General features: G+C 43.7%; 1 protein-coding gene across 5 annotated transcripts in view; it reads left to right on the top strand.

Moving 5' to 3' along the window:
- CAP2 (cyclase associated actin cytoskeleton regulatory protein 2) overlaps nucleotides 1-22,236 on the top strand; it is a 104,008-nt gene that overhangs the window by 79,167 nt on the left and 2,605 nt on the right. For 2 of the 5 annotated variants that reach the window (XM_090039234.1, XM_090039232.1), the window contains exons 8-13: nucleotides 773-962; nucleotides 2,265-2,440; nucleotides 4,397-4,520; nucleotides 4,746-4,828; nucleotides 7,780-7,920; nucleotides 9,586-9,715. In XM_090039234.1, the coding sequence (XP_089895360.1) occupies nucleotides 773-962; nucleotides 2,265-2,440; nucleotides 4,397-4,520; nucleotides 4,746-4,828; nucleotides 7,780-7,920; nucleotides 9,586-9,669 (798 nt within the window). In that variant the 3' untranslated portion in view covers nucleotides 9,670-9,715. Of the gene's footprint in view, nucleotides 1-772; nucleotides 963-2,264; nucleotides 2,441-4,396; nucleotides 4,521-4,745; nucleotides 4,829-7,779; nucleotides 7,921-9,585; nucleotides 10,770-22,236 lie in introns of those variants that run through there. The other 3 variants (XM_090039237.1, XM_090039236.1, XM_090039235.1) reach the window with 2 other exon arrangements.

Raw genomic sequence — 22,236 nt, 5'->3', positions numbered from 1 at the left:
TAGTGAATATATAGATAAATACACTCATAATGACTGTATCCCTAACCATACTGATAAGAGCCAATCTCATCTATCACAGACGGTCCTTAAAATTTTACAGTAGTCTTTGCCCTGCTCCATAGAGTGCTGCCCAGAGGAATGATTCTTGGAGTCAGAGTGACACTCAGTGGCAAGACCAAACAAACAAATCACAGTTCTTTAGATTCTTTCTGTGGTCCCCACTGGTCATACGGATTAGAAATCTTAAATCTTAGTTAGAACCTTACCAAAACAACTTATTTGATAATGTAGTGCATAGACAGTATAATCCAGACAGCTGTTGCTATAGAAACACTTGTAATTTTAGAAGTATTAAAAACAGCCAAATTGTAATTTCTGAGGTGCAGTATTGAATTTCACCAGCTGGAGTTAACATAATTTTTCACCATGTTGTAATTTATATATTTGCAAGATAGATGCAAGCTCCAAACAATGTTCATAGACGGTTTAGCGGTGCCTGGATGGCTGTTGTATGTTGTGTGCATGTAAAAACAAAATCGGTATCTGTCTGGATTCTGCTAAATGTACAGCATTCTGTTTTATTTTATCTGAGTATTTGGGGAAAGAAAACACTTTTTCTCTTATATATGAGAGAGAATAATTGTTCATTGATTGGTTCCAGAAGTCTTCCTGAGTCTATTGCTGGTCAAAATCTAAGTCCAAGAATGGAAAGAAATGACGAAGTGTTCCCTAAAACTCTATTTTGAAAATAATTTCCATCTCTTCCTTACAGGGACCAGTTGCATCAACAATGTCTATGCGATCCATTCTAACAAGTGGACAGTGTGTCTCACTGCCTCCGCCTCCACCACCACCACCAGGACCTCCTCCTCTCTTTGACACAGAAAGCCCCAAGGATGAAGCAACTGCATCTCGCTCAGCCTTATTTGCCCAGCTTAACCAGGGAGAGACAATTACCAGAGGTCAGAGGAAAATAATTCATTCTGTCACTGTTTGGCCAACTGAGAGAGCTACCGCTACATGTACTTAACCAAATTCTGTCTGTGGTCACACCTAGAGATTGCCAGGTCAGCATTTTTGAGCTCAGAATACTAAATTTGATGATTAAATTCAGGTTGAGGTACCCAAATAAATAGCTTAATTTTCAGCGGAACTCTGTACCTGTAACTCCCATAGAAATAAGTAGGACCTGAAGGTACTCAGCACTTTTGAAATTCAGGGCTCAGTATGAATTTAGGCACCATATTACAGGCATCAAAAATAGCCCTGTAGAATTGGAAGTGGAACACAAGTGGAAAGATTATCTAAATTCTCCATAAGTCCCAAAATTTTACTTAAGCAGCCCTGTAAGTGTCATGTAAATGTATAAAGGTAAAATAGGATTCAAGTCTTAAGTATCATGGGCCAAGCCAGCACTTGGATTGGAGACCACCTTGAAACTATGGCACTGTAAATACAAGACAAGGACTTATGGCTGAATGCTTGGCAAATATTAGTCCATAGAAACCAAATGAATGATAAGGCTTCATTCAGCCCATCATTGCTGCTGAGCTGATGAATGGGAGTGAAAGGAAAGGATTATGAACACTCAAGTTTGTGATTCTTGTTCATGCTGACTTCAGTGGCAGTGTCCAGATGTAACATAAACCAGAATTTGCCCACTCTGCAAATTCACACACAGTGTGTTGATTTGTACTGAAATGTTATTGTGTTAGATAAAGAGGTGCCTATTACTATACCAGTCTGTAACGTTGTCAGTACATGTAGGTACAGCTTTTAAGCTTTTTCCAATAAGACTAGACAATCTTATTTAGAATATGTGACTTTGAGTTGAAATACATGCAATGAAATAAGACTTTTAGCACAAGGTCTTATGGGGAGGGGTTGCAATACAAGATATGGGTAAAAGAGATGATTTAATTGTCACAGATGAAACTATAAAATGAAGTGGCACAGTACATGGTTCATTGCAGCTATAACAAGTATTTAGATCTGTGTGTGGATAGATGCCAGTAGGTATTGCTGAGTTGCTTTGTGACAGGCCATCTACAGTAAAATAACTTTAGTTAAAACTTTTTTAAAGGTATGAGGGCAAATAGTTACCTTTATGGGTAAATACTTAAAGTAAAAGTGTAGGGAAATTTTTAATACCGCTATAACCAAACTAATTAAAATATTCTCTTCCCTGTTTACACATCAACCTTCTTAGGAGCTTAGCACTGGAAAAGAGATTTTTTTTCACTTGAGTGCCTCTAATTCTTTAGGGCTCCGACATGTCTCTGATGACCAGAAGACTCACAAGAATCCTAGTCTACGTGTCCAGGGTCCACCAGTGCGTTCTCCTACAAAAAGTCATACGCCAAGCCCCACTTCTCCCAAGACGCCTCCTCAGCAGAGCCATTCACCTGTGTTAGAACTAGAAGGAAAAAAATGGAGAGTGGTAAGTTCAGGTCATGTCTATCAGGCATCTTACACACATACAATGACCACTTGCACAGGCAACATCCTCAGAGGGATGGCAATCTCAGTGCTGTTCCTAGGACAGGGTGGTTCTGCGCTGCCCTGTCTGGCCACAGATTAGCCTCTCTATTAGCAGATGGGAATATGCTGCTTAAGTACTTATATTTTAAGTATCACCATCCCATATTTAATTAGTTAAAACAGAGAAAATATTTGTTCTCCATCTTCTTACGCAGCCTGTAGAAGAAATAGTTTGATTGATTTAAAGATGTTGGTGTTGGTTTTTGTAGGGACATGCAAATAAGTTATTCAGGGAAAATTATGTGGCTGCTTGGCTGTGCTGGTTATAAGAAGGAAAAGACAAAATGTAGTTTAGATAGTTGTAAGTTTGCATTGGAATATCATGAGCTCTTGTTTCCATGGATCGCAGTTCACATGAAATTATAGACAGTGTTTGCATTAACTTGCCTATGCTAGTTTAAAAACACTTAGAAACTGCTGGTGTAATCAGAGACTTTTTATTGAAGTAGGATGTCCCTGAGCCCTTGGTACATTACAAATGAAAGGAGACGTATTCATGTTCTAATCATTGTTGTGTACGGTGCTGCCCACACCTAACACCAATGCATTATGTAATAGTATGGCAAAAAATTGTTCTTTCTGAAGGAGCCTACTTATTCTAAAATTGAGTGGTAACCAAGCAACCGCACTGGTGTAACTTTAAATAGTTGTATGTATAAATACCTAATTCCAAAACAAACAGGCTTTTTGACCTGATCTGTACTAAGTTCTCCAAAATGCAGAACTCCACAGCACTAAGCCCTCTGCACACCTGCCACTCAAGGTCTCCTCATGGGCACCATCAGTTAGTTTCAGTCAGCCTTCAGTGAAGACAGAGCGGACCCTCAGCAAGTTTGCAGATGACACCAAGCTAGGGGGATTAGTAGATATCCTGTAGGGTAAGGCTAGGATTCAGAGAGACCTCAACAAATTGGAGGATTAGACTGAAAGAAATCTCATGAGGTTCATTAAGGACGAGTGCAAAGTTCTACACTTAGGACAAAACAATCCCATGCACCAGTACAGGCTGGGGGCCGACTGCCTGGGCAGCAGCTCTTCAGAAAAGGACCTGGGGGTTACAGAAGACAGAAAGCCAACAGTGAACCAACAGTGTGCCTTTGCTGGGAAGAAGGTTAACAGCATACTAGGCTGCATTAGTAGGAGTGTTGCCAGCAGATTGAGGAAAGTGATTCTTACTCTCTATTTGGCACTGGTGAGGCCACATCTGGAGTACTATGTACAGTCTTGGACCTCCAACTACAGAAAGGATTCAGACAAATTGGGGAGAGTCCAGTGGAGGGCCACAAAAATGGTTAGGGGGCAGGGATACATGACTCCTCAGGAGAGGCTGAAGGAACTGAGTTTATTTAGTTTGGAAAGAAGAGAAGACTGAGAAGGCATTTAATAGCAGCCTTCAACTAGCTGAAGCAGGGTTCCAAAGAGGATGGAGCCAGACTGTTTTCAGTGGTGGCAGATGACAGAACAAGGAACAGTGGTCTCAAGTTGCAGCAAGGGAAGTTTAGGTTAGATATTAGGAAAATCTGTCTCACTGGGAGGCTAGTAAGTACTGGAACAGGTTGCTCAGAGAGGTGGTGGGATTTTCTTCCTTGGAGGTTTTTAAGACCTAGATAGATAAAGCCTTGGCTGGGATGTTTTTGTTGTGGATGGTCCTGCCTGGAGCAGGAGGTTGGACTAGATGACCTCTTGAAGTCCCTTCCAACCCTCATTGTCTGTGACTCTATGATTCTAGGATATTTCTCTTTGAATTGAAAGTGCAGTCATTGGAAGATGAGTCATGTTAAAATCTGCTGTCTTACTGATGCTTTAAGACAATAATCAATTAAACAAACGTATGCATTTTTTTAAAAAAAAACAGGAATACCAAGAGGATAAGAATGACCTTGTCATTACTGACACTGAACTCAAGCAAGTGGCATACATTTTTAAGTGCAACAAATCTACACTACAGATAAAAGGAAAAATAAATTCCATTACAGTTGGTAAGTGGACAGTGTCATCTGAAATCATTCTGTTAAAACTGGCATGTGCAAGTAAACTTTATGCATTCAAATAATTCTGCTTAATAGAACTACTTACATGCTTAAAGTTATTCACATATCTAACTTTTTGCAGGAATGAGTATAAATGCTGTAATGTAAGATGATTTTTTGTTTGTTTTAAAGAAGCAGTTTTTATTTTCCTTCATTTGTTTGTTTTTTCTTCAGACAACTGCAAAAAGTTTGGCCTTGTGTTTGACAATGTCGTGGGCATTGTGGAAGTGATCAATTCCAGAGATATTCAGATTCAGGTAAATATCCATTTGGAAAACAAAGATTAAAAAAAAGAAGAAAATAACATTCAGTTATTAGAGGTTATTTATGCTATCTAGAGTATACCATATGCTATTGAAATTACCTTAAGATTCATGACATCCTTCCAACTTGCCTAGAAAAGGGTTGCGAGTGACTTTTGCTTGTGGGTGTGTGTAAACATGCTGGGAGGCTGCTCCAGAGTGCTGTAATTATAGCGCATTGGAGCCAATTTGATTAATAGAGTCTGCTGGAGTGTGCTAACTAGCCTCCAGCCAGTGTCCACATCTAATGTATCAGTGTCCCTGTGCTTTAAAATGGTGGCACAGGCACTTTACCTAAAGCTTATTCAGTTAATTTCAGGTTAGATAGAGTGGCTCTCGTGTAGATGTGGTCAGTAAGTATTCCAGCATTTTTGCTGGTATGACAGAAGGAGAAATGCATTATTTCCCACCTTGAAGCCAATCTTTAGGCAAACATTCCCCACTGATAGTAATTGATTCTTCTACTTAAAATGATACAACCCATTGATTGACATTAAAATCAACCTAGATGCAATGGTCTAATTGCAAAGATGAGACAAGAGACTGTATGTGACCATGGACACTTGGGTTGTTTATACACATGCTCCAGGGTTTAATAAAAGCAGCTCACAGATAGCCACTCTAATTAAAATGCTGCAGCGTCATGTGCATTTCAAAATGGCTATGGGGTGCTTTAACTAAAGCGCCCCCAAGGTTTTAGTTAAAGCACCCCTGCTGCCATTTTGAATATTGAATAATGGGATGCTGAACACATGAGACATTGCAGCATGCTGGAGTGTCCTAATTAGAACACACCAGCAGACTTGACTAATCGAGAGTCAGAGCCGACTTGATTAATCAAGTCTGCTCTGATGCATTGTAATTAGATGTATAGGCACCCTTGATTATGTTCATTTCTCAGTGGTGGCAAATGATAGAAGAAGGACCAGTGGTCTCAAATTTCAGCAAGGGAAGTTTAGTTAGATATTATTCATTAGATATTCTCTTCTCACTAGAAAGGTAGTAAAGCAGTGGAACAGGCTACCCAGAGAGGTTGTGGACTCTCCATCCTTGGAGGTTTTTAGGACCTGGCTAGACAAAGCCTTAGCTGGGATGATCTAGTAGGGCTGGTCCTGCTTTGAGCAGAGATTGGACTAAATGTGACCTCCTGAGGTCCCTTCCAACCCTCACTTCCTATGCTTCTGTGATCATCATTGTAGTAGGAGACTGATGCTGAAAATGAAGTCTTAACAGGAATGAAAAGGGGACACTTTTTAAAATTGTTATGTACGTGCTTAGCATAGGGTTCACATGTGGCAAAGCAGTTAAGACTCCTTGCTACACCTCTAGAGGCATGAGTTCAAGCTTTCTTCTACACTTAGGCTAAGGGCTGCTCTCAGCTGACCTAGCTGCAAATGGGTACTGGTAATTCAGATTGGAAAGTCAAAGATAGCTGGATGCAACGATGGGCCATTAGGCACTGGATGACCTCTGTACTTATCAGTGATCACACACTGTTTTTGTGTTATGACTTTGAATTACCTCTTCCGGGCTGATCTGTTGACCAGACTATATCACTATCTCTACTTTCAGCTATGAAGGGGTGGGAAGAGGAGTAGGAATATTGACAAGTGGTGACTCAGGCAGCCTGTCCTGTAGAGATATTGAGTTCTGTGGGATTGTAAACGAGAGCAGGTTTGTTTTCCCATCTCCCTTCAAGAAGGCCTGTGCACTTGCTTTCAGAGGGATATAAAGAAGTGCCTTTATCATTTTAATGAGAGTTGATTTCAGTATACATTTAGAGCTGCAATGTGGCTGGAGAGAAAACCCCTTTCCTAAGACCTTGGAGACCCCTCCAGCCTGCAGCAAGAAACTTTTGGAGTGGTTCTCTAGCTCAGGAGTATTTGCCATCACTGGAAGTAAGGAAGTCTGGATCTCAGTGAGGAACCTTGCAGTTGCACATATGCATCACTAGGACTGTACGTGGATTCTGTCACATTTTTCCCCTTTGGTAAAGACAATTAGGGTTGGGGATTTTAATCTGTGTGTATGTTTAAGTTAATATTTGGTATTTTAGAACTTTGGGGTCTGGAGGAAAAAACTGAATATAGTTGCAAATCTTAGCACAATGGCTTCTCACCCAGGGTGCCACAGCACCCTCTGGTGCCTTGAGATCCTTTCAAAGGTGCCATGGGGAGCTGCACAATATCAATACTGTTAGGTGTGCAGGCATGATTCACAGGATAAACCCAGAGATCTCAAATAGGAATTCATGGTAGTAAACCCATTCTGCCCTGCTGTGGTCTTCCTTTGTTCGTTGCAGCAGAAGAAGTGCTCTGTTATGTTTCTGTAGTCAAAAGAGGAGTGAAAATTAAGGGTGCCTTTATATATGCTCTGGGCTTGAAGTGGCGGTGCTTTAATTAGAGTGGCTCCAAGAGCTGCTCTAATTTAAGCACCCACAGCACCACATGTATTCAGTGTCCCACACTTTAAAATGGCAACAGGGATGCTTTAACTAAAGCTTGTTTGACAAGCTTTAAGTAAAGCACCCCCGCCACCATTTTGAAGCATGGAGATGCTGAATACACGTGACCTGGAGGCTGCTGGAGTGTGCTAATTAGCATGCATCAGAGCAGATATCTGGCACGTGTATAGGTGGCCTAGGAGCTAGCATTTTCTGAGTTATGCCTTGACTCAAGTCTAACAAGGTTGAGAACCACTGACATAGCAGCTTTCTACTAGCATATTAAAGGGACGGAATAAATATATTTAAGCTCCCAAATACAAATATTAGACAGACAGCTGATATGCATCTGATATGAGTGAACAATGATAGCCCTGGCAGGTGGAGAAGGTTTGTTTTTTTGTTATTTTACTAGTAGTATTAATAATCTGGATTGGGTATTAGATATATTTTTCCCCCTCAGGTGATGGGAAAAGTGCCAACTATTTCTATTAATAAGACAGAAGGCTGCCACATATACCTCAGCGAAGAATCCTTAGACTGTGAGATTGTGAGTGCCAAGTCCTCTGAAATGAACATCCTTATCCCCCAAGATGGTGACTATGTAAGTGGGATATTTTTAAAGACTGTCACAGTTCTTCCCCCATTTGTAGTCTTTGTAGTTTATTGGCCTTTTATACTTTCCAGCAACAGGTGCCAGATTTTTTAAATAGTGAACTTTAAATACAGCCTCTTCAAATACACAGAAATATAGCCTCCTTTATACACCAGTAGTTTCAGCCATGAGTCATCAAGGGATATCTTTTTCCAGGCTGAAAGGTAACTCCTTACATTAAAAAAGCCTTTTTGTCCTCCTATATCAATTGAGTTTTTATCCTAAATGAAATAGGTATCTACAACAGCCACAAACTCCTGGAAGATAGTTTCAGGCTGAACATTAGGAAATGTATTTAGTGTACAAACACAATACAGTACATTATAACATATATGCATGAAAGCCATTCAAATATAAGATGTACATTGCCTGAAGGGCTCCTACTTGTGTCTGCTAAGGCTCTTCTACTACAGTCAGGTCTGCAGTATCACAGCATTTTCTTTTGCTGCTAGCATTATTCACTACACACAATAGAAATTGGTTGTATTGTTGAACTGCATTGTTGCACCCACCCTCCCCCTCAAGTGGTCAGATTTAAAATTGTGAGTGCAAGTGTTAACCAAGCATTTTTCATGATTTTACAACTTTTTTGTACTGAAATTTCCTTCAGTGGATTTTTTATGTATGTATTTTTGTTTTTGTAAAGGAGGAGAAAGAACAATAGAAAGAAACAGGGCACCATGTTCAAATATTTAAAAAATGAAAGCATATTTTGGAAGCCCAATTTCAGATGCCATAAAGTGTCTAATTTCCAGAGAATGGGTATTTAACATTTTCTGAAATTCAGAACCCTTTAATGAATGTGTTTTAGGATGACCATCCAGTTACTTCAGAAAAGGAAGCCTACTGAAATACTCTTAATAAAGTCTGTAAGAAGGAACTTTTTCCTCCCCACTTTAGAAGTGGCATATAGTTTTCACCATACAAGATGTGCTAGGATTGAGGCAAGGGTTCCAGCAGTGTCCCTGCATGCCTTGACAGATACACACTGAACAAGCAGAGGGAGGTTTCCTGTCAAGTCCTGCTTTATTGACGTTGCTTTGCAGGGGATATTATAGCCTTTGGAATGCCTCACTTTTAAAGTAATAGCACTGTTGTGTTTTTATGGGCACTGTGGCCTGTCAAGGAAAAATTGCTGAACAGTTAGCCAGAGATTAGGGATTAAACCTTCCACAAATCCTGGGGATTGGCCATGGGATTTGCTTTTCAGAACATCATCTTCCTCTTTAAAATTCTTATTAGCTTTGTCACTAAATATTCAAATGTAAATTTTTTTTACTGCATTCCCACTGAGTTAGCTTGACTGGCAGTTTATCAAATCTAGAATATTTTCTGAAACAAGATTCATTTGCCTAGCTGTTCCAAATAATGGGAGAGGGGCACTGTAACAAGCCAGTGCATTAACAAAGCCATATGAACTATGGTAATAATGTGTCTGTTCTCTTTGTGGCACTGAAATGGCTTCCTGGGGTAATGAAGAAGGCCTCTCCATAATCCAAGCATGGCTGAGTTATAAATGCCTTATGAATCATGTTGCACTAATAGTATTCCATCAGTTTGCATAAGATGTCCGGTGTTTATCTAACTGTCATTGTTGATTCTGCCCTTTACCAGAAAGAATTTCCTGTTCCTGAACAGTTCAAGACAGCATGGGATGGCTCCAAGTTGGTCACTGAACCTGCAGAGATTATGTGTTAACTTCCTAATGCCATACAGCACCCGCTGGCCATGATCACAGACTAAGGTCAGCTTAGCAGCATAAAGAACTAGAAGTAGCAGTACAGCATGCTTGCTGTAGTAGATCTTCAAGCAGCAGATCCTTATGTTAAAAACAATAAACATGTCCAGCACGCTTTTCATAGGTATTCTGATATTTTCAGTTTCTACACAGTTTGCCTTCATGTATAGTTTTGATTCGATCTCATGTCATGCAAATGTAAGGGATTAAAATACAAAATACTCCATTCAAATCATTGGCTTGTACACAGCATACAATAAGCCAAAATTCTGCATGGTACAGTCTGTTACAATCATGTTCCAGTGCATTCCTTTTTATGTTTCTGCTAGTCAAAAGTAATATTTAAAGCAGTAAGATTTTTATTTTTACCTTTAAATGACTCATGTCTGATGTGATGAACATGTACCCCTAGAAAGTGTGTGGTTCTTGTAGCTCTGTCCTAAGCATCATGGTTTTTATTTCAAAACAGCAAAAAGTACCTCTCTCAGCAATACATTTTGCTAGTGGAAAATAAAGGCAGAATATTTTAATCAAACGTTTTTCTAATATGTCTGTGTAGAATATCCCTCAAATTTCAACCAGCCAAGTTTTTATTTCACTCTACACAGACTAATTGTTTTGTTTTGCTAATTGTAGATTTATAATCCTTTCTAGAAGATGTTACTTAAGCTAAAGCCTTTCGGGACATCATTTAGAAGTTCTTCACTCCTCTGATTTCTGTTGTCTCCTCTATTTGTGGTTCATTCTCTTGCTATATTCTCTGGTGGTTTTTTCCCCCTTAACACATACATAATCTCACATCCAGCTCTGATGACTGAGGGGGTTATTTTGTGATTTGGGGCACATGCCATCTGTCAGATGCCTTAGAACTGGTTTTCTTACTAATTGTATTTCATTTAAGTATTATATAGTAGGTCATATTTGTTGGGGATAAAGTTTTGCTTCTTCCCCCACTTGCAAAACTTGCATATTAATCTTCACATGTGTCCATGAAGTAAAGCCATAGATTTATTCCGTATTAATTCTGAATCAAAATTAAAGGGATAATTTCTTAGTTTAACTCCTTGATTCTACTTTGTAGTCCTTACTGTATATGCTTTTATAACACTAAGGTGGAGTGTTGTATACATTTGTACAATTTCAGCACATAGTACTAACAATCAGCTCATGTTTTTGATCACTTGTAATACTTTGTAACAGTGAAATCATGGTTATATGCTTGCAAAGCTAGTTACAGGATACACATTGTGCCTAATGCGCCTTTCAAAGTACATAACTCCTTTAGGTTTTTTTAAATATCTTTGATTGTATTATCTATACAGTACTACAACTAATTGCTCATACAATAAGGTTTTGCTATCTGATGTTTTATCTATATGTATAATGTGGTGGCTTTAGTACATACCATTTTTCAACAGTAAACCTATTCTGAAATTAAAAAAAAAAAAAAAAAAAGGAAACTGTACGTGTTTAAAAACAGTGATTTGTTCAGAGTGTACTTCCTCAAAGTGTTTACCTTCTATGGGTTTCTATTTCCTTAAATGCCATTTGAGAAAGTTGGAAGGAGCAGAGGCAGCTCTACCTGCTGTTGACTGAGACTCTTTTGTACCATATCCCACCTCACTTCTCCCAGAGAATAGTGTGTGTATTCTGTCGTGGGACAACAGACAAACTTATAATTTAATACATACAGCCTTAGCAGAAACCTCTGCTTTCTGTAATTCATGGTTTAACCTCCTCATTTTTTAGTGCACCTAGACAAACCCAATGGCACGTATACTGAAATGATCATGGTCCAGTGGGAGTCAGCAGGCACGTCTACACATGCAGTTAATTCGAAGCAATAAACTCTGGTGCAGTTCACACCAGAGTGTATTGCTCCCAGGTGCTACATTGGAACATGTGCCTGGGTCTCCAGTGTGTTGAGCTGGATTGGAGCAGCCTTGGCTGGTAGAGGGCCCAGGGGCTTAGCCTGCCAGCCTGAAGTTGTTCTGACCCAGCTCAGTGTGCTGCAGAAGAGCTGGCTGGGGCATGAGGCTGCTCCAGTGCAGGACTAGCCAGCAGGCAGCCCTTGCACTGAAGCACTTTGTGCCCCAGCCAGCCCCATCCGTGTCTATATGTGGGTTGAGGCACATGATCTCCACCACAGGATAGTATTTGTGTTTACAAGTACCACCCTACGGTAGAGTTTATTAGTTTACTACACCTAATAGGGTTGCACATGCAGACATGGAGACTTCACTGTGGAGCTAATTGGTCAGCTCTGCAGTAAACATTTTGTGTAGATGCACACAGTGAGAATTGATTTCTTTTCTCAGCCTTGCTACTGACTGACCAAAGGCAGGTTTCTTGAGGAGGGGGGAGGTCTGACAGCACAGTCATGCCCCCTACCTTCAGCTGTGTGGTACATGTACCAAAATGTAAGAAGGGCTTCTGCAAGATCCCTGCATGTGCCATGAGTTCTGAGCTCATCAGCAGCCTGACCAATGCAGGCTCTGGCTGGAGCTCTGGCTTTCATACAGCTCTGGACCCATGGGGGTGAGCGCTGCTGCTACCACTCATTCCCTCTTTTTCCTTACTCCTGAATTCAATGAGGGAGTACAGGAAGAAGGGAGGGTGAACAGTGATGGTGCTCACCTCTTGGACTCTACAGTCAGTGCAAAAGCAGCGGCTCCAACTGGAGCCCATGCCAATCAGTTGGTGAGCCCAGAGAGCTCATGGCCTGTGCAGAGTTTAGGTAGGAGCTACACTGACATGCCAGTGACTTCAGAGCTCACTGCACATGTGCTGCACTGCCAAAGGAGGTGGGACCACCCCTCTTTGCTGCGATCCTGGATCTGTCTGTGCCACTGACTCGCTGTATGAATGTGTGTGTGTTGCTGTGGGTCTTATTTTCAGAGATGTACAGCAGGGAGTGATCCACTAGCAGAATAAACTGGATAACTGGCATGGCAGAACAGCTTTATTTACCTTCAGGGCACAATAATAATTTCTGCAATGAACTAATTACATATTGGAGCATTCTGAATCTGAACAGTACGGATTCTCTTTTTATCTAGCATCCAATATTAAGATTATAAATATCATTCCTCAGCAGCACAATACCAACTAAACCTTTGAATTCCTGACCCAAAACAAGGTGTGAATGCTAAACAATCAGCAAAAAGCAGAGATGCATCCTTAATTTATTACTCAGTCAAGTCATATGCCTAAGAGGAGCTAGTAGTATCAGCTCTCACCTCAAATAGGATCATAGGAAATAATGAGGTGCAAGGGAGCTTGATGCATCCAGACAAGTGCAGTTATGCAGTATGTGGCACCACAGACATGTTTGCAACACCACATACTGCATGTTCAGTTGGTCTCTGCACTGCAAGTGAGCAACGTGGAGGGTTTTTTTTGACCCCTGGATATCCAGTAGTCAAAAAAAACCTATGGAGAAAAAAAAAATAGACCAGCACATGCACGGGCAGCACGTGCTGCTCAAAAAGTGTAGCTGGGCCACCCAGAGCCACGCTGCAGCTGCCAGCCAAGCCCTGCATGGCAGAATCGCCACTGCTGCAACCACAGGAGGACCCCAGGTAAGGCTGCTGGGGCCAGCCCAGTGCTGGCCACAGCCTCCCTTACCACCTGTGTGGGGTAACTTGCTGTGTGCCAGAGTATGCGTGGCATGGGTGTTCCCCAGGGACAACTAGTGGCAGTGCAAGGTGTGCCACTGTTAGCTGTCCCTGGGAAACCAAATGTCCATGCCATGTGTGGACATGGCCTACAAGGTCATAAATTCAGCCCCCTGCTCAAGATAGAGTCATCCCTGACTTAAACCATCCTTGTCAAGTGTCTGTCTAACCTACTTTTGAAAATTTCTAGGGACAGAGGTGATTACTCTTTGAAGAGATGTATACTTGTACAACTCTTCTCCTACATGTTTATAGAGAGTATTTACCCCTCTGGTGCAGCTTTCTGTGGCTGTATTATGTTCCTGCAAATATTCCATAAATACTGTGGAAATGACACAGAAGAAATGATCTCCTTAGATGCTGATATCAGACATGAGTTCCTTTAATACGTTTTTAAAAAACGGTTGTTAAACTTCCTTGACATCAGTCCTCAAGTAGGTTGGACTGCCCTTTCACCTATGACGACAACTCATTTTTAACATATTTTAAAAACAGCTTCTAACTTCTCTTTACATAATCTCTATGTTGTTGCCTCCGGAGAATAATCCTGTCATGAAAATCATGTGGGTAAATGTCTACATGTTTGAGTGTTCTGCAAAATAATGATCTGATAATACTAAAGCAGTCTGCTGCCTTGGTCTTCGTTTAATGCTGCCTCCAGGTTTGATACCACAGCTAGTAGATTGTGATTTCAGATGAGACATAAGCAAATGAACTCTGTGCAGCCATAATGTGCTATGACTTGTTTTTTATTATCCAGTACTGCCTCACTAGTTTTCTTCCTGATTCCAGCTTACCTACTCCCAGTAACACCCCTATTTTGCTTATCAAGATTATTCCCTGTTCTGATAGCCACATCATGCTACTTAGAATCCACTTCAGTGAATACTGCAATTGGGGAGTACATAATGAAGGCATTACCTTCATTTGCCAAACTTGCCATCACTTTTTATTAGCAAACAAACATATAGGGTGCATCTACACAAGACACCTTACTGCACATTAGACTCATCTAATGCACAGTAAACCATCACTGTCTACACATGTGCAGGACTTACTGCACATTAAATTAGTCTAATACACCATTTCCTAGTACCAACACATACAGGTACTAGACATGTGCTGTAGCACATGTGTAGACACAGATTGGGAGCAATTTGTTCCTGGTCAGCCCAGGCAGCAGGGGCCTGCTGCTGCCTGGCTAAGCACCATTGTGAGGGGAACTGTGTTGGCTGCAGGGGCAGCTGTGTCTTCACCCTGTCCACATGGCAGGGAGATAGCTGCCATATGGACATGGGCAGCTGGCACAACTGTCCTGGCCACATGGGAACCAGGACCCATCCCAATCCCCATATAGCAGGAAGACAGCTGCCCCTGCAGCCGGCACAGCTCTCCCTGCCCCACAGAGATTGGGACTGGCTCCCGTGTCCCCTGCCAGCCCTCTGGGCTGACACCCAGGGGAGCTTGGAGCTCCTCCTGGCTCTTACAGGGGGCAGAGCAAGGCAGAATCAGCCCTGGACAGGCCTGTTCCTGTCAGGAGCAATTTGCTCCTGACAGTTGTACATGTAGACATACACCTGGGAGCACGTTAATGAGCCTGCTATTTTCTGCATAGAATAGTCAGGCCCATTAATGTGCATGCACAGAAAAAGTCAGGCACGTTAACTGCACGTGTAGATGTGCCCACTGATACTGACAAGAAAAATGAGAAGGGCAGTACAATTCAAATGGGTATATTCCATGATAGTACTATTAAAATAGCTGCAACATTAAATGAACATCAGACTTAGCTGAATGTGCGATTCTTCATCAACAATGTGATAATTTTCATCCCCCCCATAAGGTGTGCACCTGTTTAAATAATAGTTTGTAAAATGACCCAGTTTGTAGAAAGCAACACAGTAAAGATTCTGCTGCTTAATGCTGTGGCAGGAACATCCTGGATGGATCCTAGATGAAGTTCAGCTCTTTTGCAAATACTGGACCTTTTCTTCCCCACTGTTGTGCACCTTGGGTAGGGTTTGACAAGGGTAGGTTCCCTAGATCGAAAGCCAACATCAGTTTTGGCATTGGTTTTAATGTGAGCAGGCCATCATACATGAAAGGGTTTAGAAATAATCCCTAGCTCTAGATAAGCTCCAACCTTACATAATATCTGAACCAAACCGTATACAGACTGATTACAGGAAATATCCCTGTGGCAGGACTGTCCCTAAGGGTGCCGTGACCTCCCCTAGCACCCTTGCCCCACTGTGCCAAGTCTGGGTCCTGAATGCACCCTCTATCTCGCCCGCCACATCTTTGATCTTATTATTATCAATGGGAGGCTGCCTTCTTGCCCCCTTGGCATGGGGCCGGTCTTGCTTTACCATGATTCCAGGGCCACTCCCTATGCCGGCCCTCGCCAGCCTGTCTCTGTGACCGCCCTAAGCAGCCCGCTCTCTCTCTTCGGGCTTCCTAGTAGACTCGCCCTTCTCTCCAGGGCTTTCCACTGGGCTTGCCCCCTTCACAGGCAGTGCCCCACTGGGCCTGCCCAATGTCCAATATACGCACCCTCTCCCGGGGCCTGCCCAATGTCCAATATACGCACCCTCTCCCGGGGCCTGCCCAATGTCCAATATACGCACCCTCTCCCGGGGCCTTCTACGCCCAACTCGGGCTTCCTAAGGTTGGGGCTCAGGCGGCCTTAGCCTCACCTGGCCCCCCAGGCCCACCTTCTTGGGCCTATGCCCCACTGGGGCTCGTCTCTATATTGCCCCTGCGGGGCTGGGGTCAAGATACCCCACTAGCAGCACCCTCTGTGGTGCTAGGAACTCCCCCTCTACCGGGGAGCTCCCTTGAGGCCTCCTCCACCCCTACAGCCTCACCCAGTCCTCCGGTGTAATAATCACTAAACAGAACCACAAGCTACACGGCTGTAACATAACAATAAGCCTACCAGCTAGAACGTACACTCCTATCAGGGTTCTCTCCCCCGCCCCCAGTCTCACCATGTAGACTCTCAGTCAGACGGCCGTGCCGTGCCGTGCCGTGCCGTGCCGTGCCGTGCCGTGCCGTGCCGTGCCGTGTTCTGCTCCACAGCAGAGACTGTTGCTCTTCCAGCTACCAGAGGGGAATTGGCTCTGGCCTTAGCCTTCTCTATTTATAAAGGCCAGGCCCTGCCCCCGGTGGTCAGCTGACCCAATTAGTAGCCATAGCAACTGGCACCTGCTGCCCTAATGAATGGCAGCTAAACCCATTTACTACTATTCGGTAGCAGGCAACCTAGTGCCCTGCTACACACCATTATCTAGTAGCAGGCACCCTGGTGTCCTGCTACAATCCCTGAAGGAAAAAATACAAGGAGTAAATTAAATAATAATTCTTTAGCTGTTGTTTAAAAAAAAAGATGGAATAGCCACTGTTTGGTTTCATATTATCTTAAAACAGAGGGTCTGTAAACACCTCCATTTAATCAGTTATACTATTAGAAATATAGCAAAATATAATTGGAAGTGTTGAGGTATTAACCCTATATATCCAGCAGGTGGCAGAAAGCTATGCACACAATTTCAAACTTTGTTATTAACAAGAGAATACATAAGAGCTATATGTTTACAAAACCAATTGATTTCCTATTTAAAAGTACAACTGCATTCCTCTTTGCCTTGATAGAAGAATTGTGTTCCAATTTGCAATCCATTGCATCTGTATAAAACCACTGATGGATTAGTTCAAAGCCTATGACATAGTACAGATGTAACTGAGGGTCTCAGCTGGCATTAAGGTTTCTTTTTACTGGTAACAATCACATGAAAAATTAAACTGACTGAAAGCCAGTAAGTTTGAATGGCTGGTAGAATACAAACCTGTTTTTTTATTTTCAGTAGAACTCAATATATAGAAACCTGTTGAATATAATGAATTAGGAGTTTAATTGTAGCACTTTTATAGTTCTTTTCTAAAGATGTCTTCTTTTATGAGTAAATAGTCATTTTAAAATACTGTTTTTCTGGAGTTCTTAAAACCCCCCATCAATGCAATTGTAGAAGTCATTCACCAGTGGGACATTTCTTTCCTCTTCTGTAAGACTTTCTAGTCTCTCATTTAAAAGATTATTTCAGCTATTTCATGTTATGTAGTTTTCTTCTGTCCAGTACTCTATTCTCCCTTTGCCTGTCACCTTCCCTTCTCTTTTCTGTTCTCCTCCTGTATTTTTCTCCATCATGCCAGTCTGTACAGTGTAAGAAATACTTAGTTCATTTACCTAAACCCATTGTTCTCAACCAGGATGCTGTGGCTTCCTGTGGTGCCCTAAGATCTTTTCAAGGGTGTTGCAGTGTGCTGCGCAATGCTAGCACTGTTAGGTATGCAAATATGATTCACACAATAAACCCAGAGGCTGGATCCAGACTTACAGGCATGTGTAGTTTGTAGACACAAACTGCATGACTTGCACATTAATCAGTGCTCAGCACTGCTAATTTGGAGTGCTGGAGCAAAATTTGCTACTGGGATTTCCTGGCAGCAAAAAAAAAAAAAAAAACTGGAAAAAAAGCAGAGCAAACCAGGCCAAAGTGGTGAGCACTGGAACAAACACAGACATGGGGAATAGGCAGCCCAGAGTGGCCTGCTCTTCCATCTCTGCATACTGCGGAGCCCTCATGCTGAGGCACCTCGTGCCCCAGCCAGCCGCTCCTTGGTTGCCTGGGGCACAGGGTGCAGACTAAGTAGGTCAGTTTAAAAATGTCTATAGTTGCACCAGCTCAAGGTTTGTATGTTTGTTCTAAAAGAAAGAGAGAGAATACTGTTATGGGCATGATTCTCGAGTTATGAACACCATCATTTGGCAATGAAGGGAAGCTGTGGCTTCTGTTACCATTATCAGCTCTGCTAAAGGGGGTGTTCAGAGGAAAACCTAAGTATTGCAGTACCTATCTGTAATCATTTACTCCCCATCCGGCTGGGTGCAGTGCACCTCAAGATGGGGAAGCAGGCAGCTCTGAGCTGGCTGCTCCCCTATCTCTACGTGCCCCAGTGTGGCGGCATGTGGAGATGGGAGCAGCCAGCCAAAGGCTGCCTGCTCCCCCATCTCAAGGTACACTGAACCCAGCCAGATGGGGCGTGAATGACTGGCTGGGGTGCAAGGTGCCTCAGCATGGGCATTCTGCAGTGGAGCCCCTGTGTTGAGGCATGTGGAGATGGGAGCAGCCAGCCCAGGGCTACCTGCTCCCCTATCTTGAGGCACCCCACACCCTAGCCAGCCAGGGAGTGGCTGACTGGGGCACAAGGTGCCTCGATGTGGGGGCTTCACAGTCTTCAGCTGCCTGCTCCCCAATCTCTATGTGCTGCTCCCCAGCTGGCCAAGGCACAGGGTACCTCAGTGCAGGGGATGGCTAGCCCCTGCTTAGGCATTTTGTGCCCCAGCATGTGGCCCCCCCCTCCCGCCCCTGCAGCACATGGAGCAGTGGAACAAGGTATCCTGCTGCAAAATACATGGGCAGGGGCATGCACTGGGGCACAAAGTCATGGCACAAATTTGTACTGCTACTATATGTGCTGCTGCAAAGGCACACCCCTGCTTGTGTGACCCCAGCCATAGATTTCAAATAGGGATCCAGTGTAAAAACATTCTGACCTGTTGTGGTCTTTTTGAGTTTTTTACAACAGAAAGATTGCTCTTAGTATTTTTTGGTAGTTAAAAAAATGAGTGAAAACTAAGGTGGCATTTTTGATGGGTGCTTAAAGGCTAATGAGGGGTGCCTTGAGGCTAAAGCTGTTGAGAACCACTGATCTAAACACATCTTGAACTTTAAAGCGGACTATATTTGAAAATGTACATCAGCACAGCTAAATCCATTTTAAATTGATGTATTTATACAAGAGCCAGCTCTTAATTTAGATACACTTAATCTGATTTACCCTGATGGGGCTGGCAGCAATCCAGCTGCAATATAAATGTGTTTCAGTCTGTCTGCCTTAGGGATGTGCAGACTAAGTAGGTGAGTTTAAAAATGTCTATAGTTGCACCAGCTCAAGGTTTGTATGATTGTTCTAAAAGAGATTTCATAGATTTCATAGACATTTGGGCTGGAAGGGACCCCAGGATCATTGAGTCCAGCTCCCTGCCCCAGGGGCAGGAAGTCAGCAGGGATCATAGGATCCCAGCAAGATAAACATCCAAATGTGTCTTGAAGGCGTTCATTGTAGGTGCTTGAACCACCTCCAGCGGCAGTCTGTTCCAAACCTTGGGGGCTCGGACAGTGAAGAAGTTCTTCCTTATGTCCCGCCTGAATTGGTCACAGCTGAGTTTGTGATCGATCTTGTTCCCCTAAATCCTGATGAGCACCCCTGATAAACTTATAGGTGGCCACCAGATCACCCTTGAGCTTGCGCTTTTCCAGGCTGAAGAGCCTCATGGCTCTCAGCCTCTCATCATAAGGCCTGTTTTCCTGACCTCTGATCATGCACATGGCTCTCCTCTGCACCCTCTCAGGCTTCTCCACATCCTTTTTGAATTGTGGAGCCCAAAACCGGATGCAATACTCCAGCTGTGGCCTCACCAAGGCTGAGTACAATGGCAGACAATGTCCCAGGATTTGCTTGAGAAGCATCTATAGATGCAAGCCAGCATTTTGCTCGCTTTACTAGCCGCAGCATCACACTGAAGTCTCATGTTCATCTTGCGGTTAATCAAGACCCCCAAGTCCCCTTCATCTGTAGTGCTAACCAGCATAGCACTACTGAGCCTATAAGCATGGTGCAGGTTTTTCCTCCCCAGGTGGAGAGCCTTGCAGTTTTCGGTGTTAAACACCATCAGGTTCTTGTCCACCCATTTCATGAGCCTGTCAAGATCTGCCTGGATCACCCTCCTGTCCTCAGGTGTAGATGCTTTACCCCCAAGATAGGCACGGCATTGGCCTTCTTCAGCTCTGCTAAAGGGGGTGTTCAGAGGAAAACCTAAGTATTGCAGTACCTGTCTGTAATCACTAGATCTATCTATCTGCACATCATGAGACTAATAGAACTGTATCACACAACTTGTGGTCTGGTTATAGTGCTCAGAAGCCACCCAGAGTTTGGTGTCATTGGCAAACTTGGCCAGTCCACTTCTGACACCAATGTCCACATCACTGATAAAGATGTTAAATTGTATAGGCCCTAGGACAGAGCCTTGTGGGACCCCACTGGTCAAAGCGCATCAAGATGATTGGTTCCCATCAACCACCACCCTCTGGGTCCTACCACAGAGCCAGTTCCCCAGCCAGAGGATCGTGGTGAGGTCAAGGCCACAATTGGCCAGTTTAGCCAAGAGGTGATCATGGGATACCAGATCAAAGACTTTTTTAAAGTCACGATATACAACGTCGATCTCTTCCCCCTTGTCCAGGAGACATGTCACCTGGTCATAAAAGGAAATGAGATTGCTCAAGCAAGACCTACCCGCAACAAACCCATGCTGGTATCCCTCAGGATATTGCCTTCAGCTAGTCTGTTAAGGATGGCCTCTTTGATAATCTTTTCCAAGACCTTCCCCAGGATAGAGGTCAGGCTGATGGGCCTGAAGTTAGCCAGATCTACTTTCCTCCCTTCCTTGAAGATAGGCACGACATTGGCCTTCTTCCATAGTTTCATAGTTTCATAGTAGCTAGAGTCGGAAGGGACCTAGGTAGATCATCTAGTCCGACCCCCTGCCTTGGCAGGAAAGAGCACCGGGGTCAGATGACCCCGGCAAGGTGCTCATCTAACTTCCTTTTAAAAATCCCCAGGCTAGGAGCCTGCACCACCTCCCCTGGAAGCTGGTTCCAGGCCCTAGCCGCCCTGACTGTGAAGTAGCGCCTCCTAATATCCAATCTAAACTTACCCTCCGCCAGCTTGTGACCGTTATTCCTGGTCACTCCTGGCAGCGCACGGGGGAACAGGGACTCCCCCAATACCTGCTGATCCCCCCTGACCAGTTTGTAGCAGGCCACAAGGTCCCCCCTTAACCTTCTCTTGTGGAGGCTAAACAGGTTCAGGTCCCGTAGCCTCTCCTCATAAGGCCTGCCCTGCTGACCCTTGATCATACGAGTGGCCCTCCTCTGAACTCTTTCCATATCGTCCACGTCCCTCTTGAAGTGTGGCGCCCAGAACTGGACGCAGTACTCCAGCTGCGGCCTGACCAGTGCCGCATAGAGGGGGAGTGCCAATCATCGGGCACTTCATCAGACCGCCATGAGCTCTCAAAGATCTGTGCCGGGGCTGAGCTATGATGCTCATCAGCTCCCTGAGTACCCTTGGGTGTAACCCATCAGGTCCGGCTGACTTGAAGATATCCAACCTGTCAAGGTATTCCTTCACAAGGTCAGCTTCAATGCATGCTAAGGAATCTCCCTCACCTGGGCCTCCCTGACCCATAGTGGGCAGGGCTGTCCCATGGGACTGGCGAAAAACTGATGCAAAGTACCCATTTAGCAAGTTCGCTTTTTCCTGGGCATCAGTTGTCAGTTGCCCCATCTGGTTTAGTAGGGGTCCAGTGTTGCCCTTGCTTTTCCCCCGGTTCCCCGCATATCTAAAAAAGGACTTTTTATTGTCCTTGATATTTGTAGCTAGCTGGATTTCCGTCGCAGCCTTGGCTTTCCTGGTTTGCTCTCTGCAGGTCCAGACCAGAGCAGAGTATTCCTCTTTGGTGGCAGTTCCAGTCCTCCATCCTTTGTAGGTCTTCCTTTTAAGACGCAGGAGGTCCGCCAGTTCCCTCGAGAGCCAAGGGGGCTGCTGTGCCCTTTTGCTGCCTTTCCTCTGAGAAGGAATAGACTTTGCTTGCGCATCCAGGATTGCTCCCTTGAGGAGCAACCACTCATCCTGAACTCCCCTGTCCATTGGGTTGTGGCC

Source organism: Crocodylus siamensis, chromosome 3 (genome assembly GCF_052110815.1).
Source record: "Crocodylus siamensis isolate JL-2025a chromosome 3, ASM5211081v1, whole genome shotgun sequence".
Taxonomy (NCBI): Eukaryota; Metazoa; Chordata; order Crocodylia; family Crocodylidae; genus Crocodylus; species Crocodylus siamensis.
Note: the sequence above shows the minus strand (reverse complement) of the source record. Positions and strands in the feature narration are given on the sequence as shown.